This window comes from Schistocerca cancellata, chromosome 4 (assembly GCF_023864275.1).
Source record: "Schistocerca cancellata isolate TAMUIC-IGC-003103 chromosome 4, iqSchCanc2.1, whole genome shotgun sequence".
NCBI classification, from domain to species: domain Eukaryota; kingdom Metazoa; phylum Arthropoda; class Insecta; order Orthoptera; family Acrididae; genus Schistocerca; species Schistocerca cancellata.
In genome coordinates this window covers 549,632,858-549,645,208 of record NC_064629.1, presented here as the reverse complement: position 1 = coordinate 549,645,208, position 12,351 = coordinate 549,632,858, and the positions used below count along the sequence as shown (strand labels likewise).

The 12,351-nt window shown below is 37.1% G+C and overlaps 1 protein-coding gene across 2 annotated transcripts in view; it reads right to left on the bottom strand.

Annotated features, from left to right (window-relative positions):
- LOC126183382 (pyruvate dehydrogenase E1 component subunit beta, mitochondrial) overlaps positions 1-11,977 on the bottom strand; it is a 97,030-nt gene extending 85,053 nt beyond the window's left edge. For both annotated transcript variants that reach the window (XR_007536727.1, XM_049925314.1), the window contains exons 1-4: positions 11,822-11,977; positions 11,684-11,746; positions 6,729-6,935; positions 6,540-6,647 (exon numbers count right to left, since the gene is read on the bottom strand). Coding sequence is in view for 1 of the 2 variants with exons in the window: in XM_049925314.1 (XP_049781271.1) it covers positions 6,540-6,647; positions 6,729-6,935; positions 11,684-11,746; positions 11,822-11,842 (399 nt within the window). In the remaining variant the exon portion in view is untranslated. The remainder of the gene's footprint in view (positions 1-6,539; positions 6,648-6,728; positions 6,936-11,683; positions 11,747-11,821) is intronic.
- Positions 11,978-12,351: the final 374 nt, after the last annotated feature.

Sequence of the window (12,351 nt, the reverse complement as noted above, 5' to 3'; positions counted from 1 at the left end):
TATAACAGTCGGTGAAAGCAACCGCTTTCCGAATGGAATGTAACCTGACAGTGTAGATAATGAGACGGGCAAATCAGAAATGATAGTTATGTACAACAAGACGAAAGGTGCAGACGCGTGACAAGTTTTGTGCTGTCTACAATTTCACGAAACACTCGCAGATGGCCTATGGTCACATTTTATTCCTACTGAATGTTGAAGGTATCAATTTTTTACTAATTCATACTGCTAATGGCCTAAAGAGATTTTCCATACCTGTTGTTTTATCAGCTGGTTTCAGACCAAACCCAAGCTCCCACTACAATTTAAACATAACAAATTACATATTCACAATTACTTCATTGATTTTTCTCCATGTTGACTGCCTGCAGTGACTACTAACAATACAAAACATGGTGCAACTACTGCAGGGTTAAAACTTTATTTACATTCTACTTCTTTACTCTTCATGCCTACACATTTATTTCTCAATGTATACACTCTGGCAACAAACCCACTTCTACCACCGAGAGACCAGTTTGTTGATACTGTCATTGTAGAATTTTTGACTTTGTCAATAAAGCCACAACCGCATGTCCACTTGCACAGTTTCATCACCATCAAAGTGAAGTTCTCGAAGCTGTTCCTTAAGTTTTGGAAATAGATGAAAATAGGATTGGGCAAAGTTGAGTCTTTATGGAGGATTGTGAACAACAGTGAACTAAAAGTGTTTGGTAACTGCAGATGTCCCAGTGCTCGTGTGTGGTCTGACACACACACACACACACACACACACACACACACACACACACAGAGAGAGAGAGAGAGAGAGAGAGAGAGAGAGAGAGAGAGAGAGAGACCCATCTCAGCGATATAACAATGAGTATAGAAAAGTATTCAATCGAAAAATTGTATATGCATTGGAGTGCATCAATACAATACTGGATGTGAGTGGTTACTTTTATCTGATGACCAACATTTCTCAAGTCTTTGAGCTGTTGCTGGAGATTACATATCATGAGAAACTTCACACTGCTGAGATGGTGGTCTTGTGTCTGGAGCTGTTTTGTGGTACCTGGGGATTCTACCCTTTAAAACAATGTCCAAATGTTGAATTTGGGACATTCCACTGTAAATTTCATCAACAGACTACATATGGTACACTATGCAAAAGTCAACCATTTTTGTTTGCTGAGAAATCTTGACAGCAGTTTCTAGTGATTGGTGACAGTCTCTCTTTCTGTTTATTCATTTCCTTAATTATGCTTGACTTTTAAATACTAATACAAAAATGGAGAACAATGTAGCAATCTGGGAGAGAGCACAGCCTTGCACATACAAATAAAATTGTGATGTTGATCTCCTATGCATCTGCTCACTGTCAAGAAAAAATGATAAATTTCAGAAACAAATTTAACCAGGACCTTAGTAGTTACCACAAATTAGTACACGATTCCTGGAGGTTAAAGAGAAATATGCACAGATGTTTGCATAACTTAATCTTTGATTACAAATATATTCATTCCTCTGCATCTGTGTGACATCAAAATGATATTTCTCACTACATGTTATATCAGCTTAGAGGAGCAGTTACAACATGCAGTTTTCCCATTACGATAACAGTATGATGTAGATGGCTTATACTATGTTATTCATACGAAACAGAGCAAGGACATCAAGAATATTTTACACAATGAGGATTTTCTGAAATACTTCAGTCCTATATTGCAAGATAGGCCATTAGCAACAATGTGTCAAAAGATAAAATTAATTTTCTGAAAATTTGATATACTGAATGTGGGTATTGTGGGTCACTAATCTGGACTAAATCTCACATCGATCTTCATCACTCAGGAAAAAACAGTTGGAAAGTTGGATTGGTAAGAGAATTTTAAGTGAGTTATGCTCTGCTTAACACACTTAGATTCAAGCTTTCCAAATTTTATATATATCCTTTTCCAAAATGTGAAATATACTTTTCCTAAAAAACAAGATCAGTATTTCTGAACTCTGTGCAAAAAATCCTAGTTTTTCTACTATTTTTACAGGTGGTTGCACTGGAATGCTCAAGAAACCCAATGTATAAGCTAAAATTTGGCTAATGTTGCACAATACTATAGTTCTGTTAATTCATGTTGATAATATTTTACAGTTATTTAAAACCTAAATTTGAATTTTGCTAATAATCAGAATTTCTTATATAAATATAAATCTGTAAGACTTTAAAATTTCACTGTTTCATGAAAATTATTTTTTAATAATGGAAATAAGTGACCCACAAATCGAAAAGCAGACTTGGAAATCCACAAGGCATATAAATCTATGCACTCCAGTTCAAAGCAACACATTGTTCTCCCAACGTAATAACAGAGATATTAGTAAAACTATACAACATAAGTGACTGTTAGCTCAATTGGTTCAATACAGTTACTACTCCATCTCAGAGCTATATCCCCCTGATGTATAGTTTTTACTTCAACGATAGCACACTCTTTCCACTACATACTCCCTTGGTCAAAAACAAGCATAATCTTATTTCCTCCCAAATTTCAATATTTTTAGGTGCCTTACACCTTCATACTTACACCTTCCCTTGTCTTTGCAGTTCTATACAGGTTCTCCGAGTGTCCAGAACAGTTTTTTCGATTAGCATATATATGGTATTTTATGGAAGAATAGAAATCTTGACAGATGACTTTCACATTCTGCTTATGTCTCGTTTACACAGAAAACTCCAGGCTTGCATGAAGCTCATAATAAAAAATTGTAATTATTATGAAGAAAAATCCTGAAGATGTGTCCCAGAAAAAACAAACTAAAAATATAGCAACTTATTCTCCTTGACAATATCAGTATATATAAACTGAAAAATGCTGTGCACATTTGAAATAATGTTCTGAAACACATAATATGGAGGCTCTAATTCTGCTGTATTTGAATAATCAATTCTTAAGATATTCTAAGCCTTTGAAAGTCACACCAATTCAATCCAACCCCAAAAACTATTTCATACTTGTCTCCCTCTTAACTCTTCACACTTATGTCCATGTTCACTGTGGGACTGATTGTAATTTTTATGCATGCCACACTATAAGCAGCAGCTACAGTTTCAAGACTCACTGAAAGTTCATCAGGTTAGACACACGTTTAGAGCTTTTGTGTATGCTCTACAAGCAAGCCAAATACATAAAAAGTGCACTGCATCTACGATCGCCATGAACAAAAATTGTGCCCATCTCTAGCGTGTACAAAATATAGCCAGGGATGAAAACACAGGTGATCTACCTATCTCATAAATTTAAGAATGCTGAGAAGCTTCAGAGCTTATTTCTACATCCTTCTGGTGCTGTAACCAGGGCACTGTTCACCTCATAGATGAGGCCCAGGAACATTACGAACTGTACTCCAATTAGTGAGGGAAAATGGTGTTAATGTCACAATATCTGACAGAACACCTTGCTCAATGGTGACAATGAAGAATGTATATGAAATAAACTTATTTTGACAGGAGCATTTGTTTTGAGAGTACGTGCTCACAACCAAGTTTTAAGTGGGGAGGCACCCACATTTTCAGCTTTAACCTCTTTTTTCCTTTGTGTAATATCAGAAACCGATTCCAAACTAGAAGGTTTCCAATGAAGAAAGTAATAAGCCTGCAGAGAGCAAACCAAAATTAGTCTTTCCTCAATGATAGAGCAACATTTCAGTTGGAGGAGGATGGAAGAAGAAAGTCGCAATGGCCTGTTTAAGAAACTAGGCTAAAATGTGCCTTAACTAATACCGGGAAATTGGAGAAAACAGAAATTGGGATAGCTAGAAATGAGTATGGACCCAACTTGCCTTGAGAACAAATTCAACACCTTAACCACTTCACCATCTCACTCAGCACCTGTGGTATAATGGTGTCCTCATTTGTTAGTAATAATTGTCACCACCAGATATTTCAGGTGAACTCTGAGGTCTATTCAACACCGATCTACATAGTCTACTGAAAACAGAATTTTAAACAGACAAAAGGTGGTAGATGCCAACTGATCACTTATGTACTTCAATTTCCACATCACATGAATTCTGAACTCCTGAGTCAGATTTGATTATGCTGGCATACTTAAATCCTTTATTCATAAAATTATAGAGTCAAATTACGAAAGGAAAGCTACTTGTCTGTGATAGACAGTTTCAGTCTCAATATGCCACTCAATCATTGTAGAAGGTGAGAGATTCACACATTATTGCTCAGCTGCACACCTGTATTGACTGAAGAACTTCTCGTGGACACTCTTCACACTGTGTTGCCACTTGGGGGGAGGGGGGGGGGAGACTTTTTTGTGATTTAGCAAATTTATTTTTCTCTGAACTTTGTAAACAGGTAAACAGTAGCCCTGCTTATCGCCACAGTGATAAGTTCGTCTAAGTGATTGAAGTCTAGTGCATCACTTCGCTGTGAATTGTGAGAACTTGATTCTGTGTTTTATATTTTAATTGTATCGTATTTTCTAAGGCATATACTAGGAACCAGTCCAGCATTTGCCTAAACAAGAGTAAAAACCCACATGAAAACTACACTCAGCTGGCCAGTGTACCAGACCAATGGTCATTAATGTGACCTATTGTGATATGGATATGTCTCATCTACCTGTCTCTCAAACTAGTTTTAAGCTACATGAGCACGTATACAACTACCACCCACATTATTATGAATGTAAATAAATACTTCTAACCATCTCAGTGTATGCCCAAGTTTGGAATAAAAAGAAAGGATAGGAATAGTTAGATGAGACACAGCTAGTGGAGCAATAATGGTGAAGCTATGTATGGCTCATAGCAGCCAAAATGTTGCTACTTTTCTTTCAGCAATTACAAACACACTATAACTTATTTGTTGTATCCAGTTTCTTTGTTTTACATTTACTTTATACCCACAAAATACTAATACTGCCAAGATGATCCTGCAGACTGAGTGAATATGGCTATTCAATGCTTTGGAACTGTATGCTTGCCAATTGGAAATGAGATGGATAAACCCCCCAAGTTAGAGGGTCCATCCTAATACCAGTTGCATGCCCATCTGTGCATAATAGAACTGTTGTATCACAGGTACCTCAGCAGTTGCACATCGATAACTATTTTATTTCAATGCAATGTATCTACAAAACAGCAAAGATCAATTTTACCAGCTTTGCAGTAATATTATTTAGTTTAGTTCCCTTTTGAGTCAATGTAAACTGCATCACTGAAATGAGGTTCCAGGAGTTCTGCAAAATATCTATTTGCAAGTCTGTCAACCTCTCTAATACAATACAGATCACATCCAGCCACAAATTTCTTTGTATGAGGAAACACACAGAAGTTTAGGACTAAGATCACAACAGGTCAGTATAGCTCATACAAAAGTGTTTTGTAGATTATTGATAAACTTAAGTGGAAATCTTCCGAAGAAAGGCAGCATCTATTTTGCAAAACATTATTCATAAATTTAAAGAACTGGTATTCGAGGAAGACTGTGTAACAGATTTGCTGCCTCATAGTATTACTCATACAGTAACACTGAAAATATATGACAAAGTAAGTTGCATACCAAAGACAGTCACTTTTCTACTTGTTCTAGGTGAAAATGGAATAGTAAAAAGTGGTTAATACTGGTATCACATACCCTCCACTGTGCTCTTCAAAGTGGCCTGTGAAGTATATTTATAAATGCAGAAGGCACCAAATCTGCTGAACGCAGTAGACGTTTCTACATTTTGAGACCCATAACTAGGCACATGTTCCACAGATTAACTGAAGCACTTGACTGCTTCACAAACCCACAACCAAACAGTCACCTTTCAATCTAACCTACACCTTGGGCTACGATACAGAATTGTGTCACCGCAGCCCACATTTCAAAAACTAATACTAATGCCAAATAAATATTGTCACTGTTTTGCTGCCTTTCTGTTTATACTAGTACAATGTCACATGCCACATTCTGTTACAGGACAAAGCTAACATCTGGTATCTGTATGTTCATTTGACCCTGACTCACCGTCCTGTGATAAATACACAAAATTTTATTGCTGATCAACGGGCATTTTATTTTCTTTCTTTATGCTGATTAATGTGAACCTTAAAGCTTTAAGTCTGGCATTTTGAGATGCCACAAATTTTACTCTGGCCTCTTGGATAACCCAATAAAAATTAAATCGTTTCTTTATTTCTAGATGTACGAATAGTAAACATCACAACATAATCTCTCAAAAATTCAGCTATTAGCAAATGAATCTTCATTATTAATGCTATTATTTACACCAGACATTCAGACATTTTCCCCTTTTTTATGAGGTTAATAGGTGCACCACCTACCATTAGCCTAGATAGAATATTGTAGATAACTTTATTATGCTTCATGAAAGACATCCTGAAAAATTACGATTGTTATAAATCTGCACATGCAAGTTTCAAAAACTGAATTACTTATCACAAACATCTGCTACATCAAATGGAAACTTTTCAGTCTGAGACCATAGAAAATGAACTGGTGACTGAAAAGCATAAGATAATAGTTAGCGTACACTTACCGAACCAGCAGACATATAAAATGTCTTAGCAGCAGAGTTTATAACCTGGTCAATTGCTTGCATGGAGAAATTAAATGTCATGAATTCACATATAGGCCGCAAACCCGCCTGAAACATGGAGTAAATATAGCAGATTTCTAAACTAATTATCCAGTAGTTCTATCGCAAAGACTATGCACAGAAACACACCATTGCTGCTCCCACGGCGAGTCCAGCAAAGCCCATTTCTGTGATTGGTGTATCAATAACTCTCTTGTCACCATACTTTTTCCAAAGACCTCTAGACACTTTGTATGCTCCATCATAAAGTGCAACTTCTTCACCAAGAATAAATACTCTTTCATCTCTCGCCATCTCTTCATCAAGTGCAGAATTCAGTGCATCACGAACAGTCATCTGTGAAAGTAAATTAATTTAGCAAGAGTCAGTGGATGAATAAAATGCAACAACTAAATCCGCAACCAAAGTTAAGCAATAAGGCGCCACTGTGAAGAATTTTTTAATGGGGTGGAAATAATATGGTTGGTTTCCATCATGTTCAATGAATCAGGAAGCAGAACTCTTATCATGAAAGAGGCACTCCCTGGGGCAGTTAAATGGGGTCCTCCTCAAGGTTACATACTCCTATTTTTTCAGTTTTCATAAAGTAGCAGCATTTTTGGTAAACAATGGCCTAGGGAAAAAAAACTCTCACTTAAAGGCTAACATTCTAAGACGGTCTATGAGCTTTTGTAACTCTGTAATCTACATTGAAACAATGCATTCATGACCTTCCTGAACCTCACAAGGAAGAAATCTAAATTGTTTTTCTGTACCAATTTCTAAACTCTGCTTACCTTTTCTTTACCCTTTATCAGGTCAGTGTTCTGAGGAAGGAAAGAATCAAACACTGACTATACTGAAAGGGTTGTTGGGCGCTGAAGGAGGTAAGATCTACCTGTCTGATGTAGGTGCTACGAACAAGGGAAATAGGACAGTCTTTTGTACCAAACACATCCAAGTTTACAAAGAATGCAGACAAATGATATTTTCGCACTTTTGTGTAATCTAAGATGGCTGTGATGCACCAGCTTCTTTCGTTCAGTTTTTAAAATTGGCTCCTAACTAATGTTCACTTCAATGCACATAAATGGGGTGCACTGTTTTGGTAATGTGGATAATCAGAATACAGACCAGGTAAGAACAATGAATATGAAACAAACCGACACCTGCACATTGTGCTGGCAAGGTGACGTATGATCAGGATGGCACTGTTGTATGTATGATTTCCACATAATCTGTCAACAGCTCAAATATACAGATTTAAGACCTCAAACACTTTGTTCTGACATTTACAGTTATGCAACTGGAAAATTATTTCCACTTCCCCCCTTTAAATATTTGTACAGCAATACTTGAACAACACTGTTTGTTTACACACAGCTCAGTTTTTGGAAAATGAGGTTCTGCACAGCCAGAATATCACTCCACGCCACAGCTAAGTATGTCCTGTTGAATTTAATCTAACTTGAAATATCTCGAAATCACTTTTCAACATTCTGCATCACAATGTGGCAGGGTATCACTGTCCTCAACGACTGTACATGAGGTAAGGGCACAGCAATTATTATAAATTTGCCTCACTTTGAGGTATTCTACTGGTTCTAAAACTGTGCACTAATATCCCGATTAATTTTGACTAGGTCTGCAAAGCACTTACCATGACTTCAGTAGATATCAGCAAGTTACACTGCACTGGTGTATCATAACTATGACATCAAAGTGTATTAAAAGTAATTTATTTACCAGTCCAGTCGTAATCTTTCAACAATACAGGATTTGTCATCTTAATACAATGAAAATTAGCTACACACACACACACACACACACACACACACACACACACACACACACCAATTCTCTAAAGTTCTATCAATAGTTAATTTCCCTTGTTAATATATCACCACAAAATGGAACTATGTATTCACATTTATACATCAACAACTTACTATCAAATGTGCGGTCATATGGCGCATCAAGCGAAATCTGTGACTGGATTGAGAATTTCTTGGCAGGGAGGGCACAACATGTTATCTTGGATGGAGAGTCATCACAAAATGTAAAAGTAACTTCAGGAGTGCACCCGGGAAGTCTGTTGGAACCTCGCCGTTCAAGTCATTTATTAATTATCTTAAGGACAAAATTAATAGTAACCCTAGACTTTTTGCAGATGATGCAACCATCTATAATGAAGCACTGTCTGGAAAAGATGTATAAATGTTCAATCAGATCTTGATAAGATTTCAAAGTGGTGCAAATATTGGCACCTTGCTTTAAGTGTTCAGAAATGTAAAACTGTGCATCTCACAAAACGAAAAAACATAGTATCCTGTAATTATAATATCAACAAATAACAGCTGGAATATGTCAGTTCATCGAAATAACTGGGTGTAACAATTTGTGGGAATATAAAAAGGAACAATCACATTGGCTGAACTGTGAGCACGACATCACTTTATTGGTAAAATACTAGGAAAATGCAATCAGTCTACAAAGAAGATTTCTTACAAATAACTCGTGATCCATTCAAGAATATTGCTCATGTGTGTGGGACCTGTACCAAACAGGACTAATAGGTGATACTGAATGTATACAAAGAGGGGCAGCACAAATGGTCACAGGTTGTTTGTTTCACCCACACAGAGATGTTGAAAGAGCTGAACTCTGAGACTCTTGAAAATAGATGCAAACTATCCCAAGAAAGCCTACTTACAAAATTTCATGAACTAGCTCTAAATGATGACTCTAGGAATATACTACAAGCCCCGGGTCAAAAGGAATGTTCAATACGAGTCTTCGGCTTTGGCCACTGGCATAATGTCAATCCCTTAATGCCTGAAAAAATTTCTTCAAGGAAGAGGTACCAGAAACACCCAGGACATGGCAGCACATGTCAGAGGTGTTGGTAGCTTCGCATAGAATCTGCACCTACCAATATTGCCACACAAAAACATTTAACCTTACACTTATTAGAGCAACACTGGTGTGATGCAAATTTGTGATGCCCAACATTAAGGGATTAATGGCTGCTGCCACATCACCTCCTCATGCATATATTCAAAGTTTTGTTGTTAGTTGGCGGAGCCAACATATATGAAAAAAACTGAGTGTACTGACATATTGATCTATAGCTTAGCGCAACGTGGTTGTGAGCTGGCGAAGTTAACAAACTTAATACTAAAGAAATCTGGTAGTAATGACAGACTGATCTATAGCTTAGCCGGTTTGAAATAAAACTGCCAATAACATCACATTACAGTCACCTTATTCTTTATGGCATTCGTCGCACATTTTCTATGTTAGTGGTCAAAGCCGACAATTCATATGGAACTTTCCTCTATATCTCAATCCCCTACTTATCGCTAAAATAGGGATTGTGAAGACAAGATTAGATTAAGTACAGTGAGCACACAGGCAGTCAGTCATTCTGGGTGAATGGAGTGGAAAAAAAGCCTAATGACTGACACAATGGGATGTACCCCTCTGCCATGCACTTCATAGTGGTTTGCAGAGTATACATATGGCTATTACTGTTTATCCAACAGTACTTTTGCACCTGCAATATATGTTATTTTTATTACATTACTGTATTTCAGTTCAATATTCCCTAGCCACGCAATAATATTTTCTAATATGTGAGAAAAGGTGTCCATTTGAAATATTTCTCAAATCACTTCAGACAATTTATTTTTCAGCTTTAATCCCTGGTATCTATAATTTGAGTTTGTAATTTATGTTTACTTTCCAGGTGTAAGAACTTACTGGGTCTTTTGTCATGTTTAGCTTGTGTATACGGGTCAATGGAAGCGTCCGATTCCACCTGTCACCTTTGACCCGTGATGTAAGGCTGTTGTGGTGTGTGACGTCTCGACGGTGCGGAATTTAGTTTGTGTGAGGGGAGGGGGTAGTTAAGATTAATAGTTTTTTGAATAATTAAAGGTAGACGTTTAATTATTACTTTGAGAGGCCTATCATAACACTAAAATTTTGGTTAAAGTGTGGCATTGGAGCCTCCCGATATTTTGGTTGTGGTGACAGACTGAGCTGTAGTGCAGCCCACTGTTTCAGTTAGGTTGAAAGGTGACAATAAGGTTGTGAGTTGGTGAAGCAAAGAAATGTGTAAGCCACATAAATGTAGCAGTAACTAAGTCACTGGTAACACAGCCTAATGTTTACGTCCATGTCATATTGAGAAAGCAAGGGGTATCCAATACGTAACTTACCAAAATTTTTCTAATGTTTTGACTCCAGGGTAATTGTACCATACCGAATGATTGAATGAATATATGCACAAGACACTATGCAAATGACTAATGCTCATAGTTGTATCGCGCAAATGAAATTAGTTTAACTACAATTTTAACGTGATCTATCCCTGTGACAGTAGCATTTGCTTACTTTTCGTCAGACTTTTCCTGTGGTGGTGTACATAACTGACTTCACTGTGTTTTCCATATATAGGTGTCGCCAAGACCAACAAAGGTGGCAAGTATCATTCTCCAATGTTCACATATCACCGAATCTAGACTACGTTTCTAATAGTCCGTAGAGAACACTGAAAAAATCTGCAAATTAGTAATAGATGCAAAAACTGATACGTCAACAATTACCCAAGTGTTAACATTTCTTCTATTTACAACTGTAGGCCAAGACCACAACACTTTGTGGGGAAAATCTAATTCCCAACACACGTTCGCTGTACACCAAGAACATCTGTATTCAACGCCTGTTCGCCTCCGGGATAAAAAGTTTTTATTGTTTTAACACATCTTTCGTGAGCGAATACTGAAGACGACATCAAACACCAAACATTTTACTGCTCACAGGTACCTTCCATCCAAGTGTAACTTCATTAACACTTTACAGACAGTGTAATAACGTGATACCTGAAGGCTTGTCATTAACAATGGATCTTACCGCGCCCTCCGACAATTATAATAAAAAATCGTGGGGGCCCGGCCTTTACATTATGTGACCTGAAGTACTATTCCAGTGGCAAAACTTGAACATAACTTTAAACATTTTTGGTCGACAAATTGCATTAATTTTATACACGCAAGACCTTAACTAATAAATGTAATTTTACCTTTAACACAGAAACTTACTTGTTGAGCACTTGCAGCTGCAGACGTTGACAATAGCCTTCTCGTTGCAATTCTTGCTGCTGGCTGCAATAAGAAATATTATACTTAGTTTTATGATATACACATTGATACAAAAAAAAAATCTTAAATAACAATTACCAGCAACATCTTGGTTGTCATTATTACTCAACGTCTGCAACCTAACCTACAAGTACAGGTTAAACCAAGGGCGGAAGACACAACTACTTAAAAAAGTAAGTAGCGTATGTATCCTCGACTCCCTCCCCCTCACTTCTCCTCCCACAACAATTCAATAGGATCACGCCCCTACCACATGAGTGCTTGTAGCAAAGATATACGACCAGCGAACACGCTACAAGTTGTCTGTGCTCATAACTGCACAGTTAAAATGTCAATAAAACTACTTGAAGAAATATCTGCACAGAAAACTGTGCGTTATCAATCTACTGGCTGCCAGCCTAGCAAATAACTAAGTGGCTAAGCTCTCTCAAATAATTGTTTTTTTTTTCAGTTTTGGACGCTAATTCTAAGTGTACGAAATTCTTCTGTGGTCAGTGTTCGCAACGCGTTTTTGCAAAAAGGAAAAAAAAAAAGAAAAGAGAAGAAAAGCGTCAGGGGCGCAAAGAAAGGCCTTAAAGGTGAAGACATCGGCACGTTAAACGATAGCA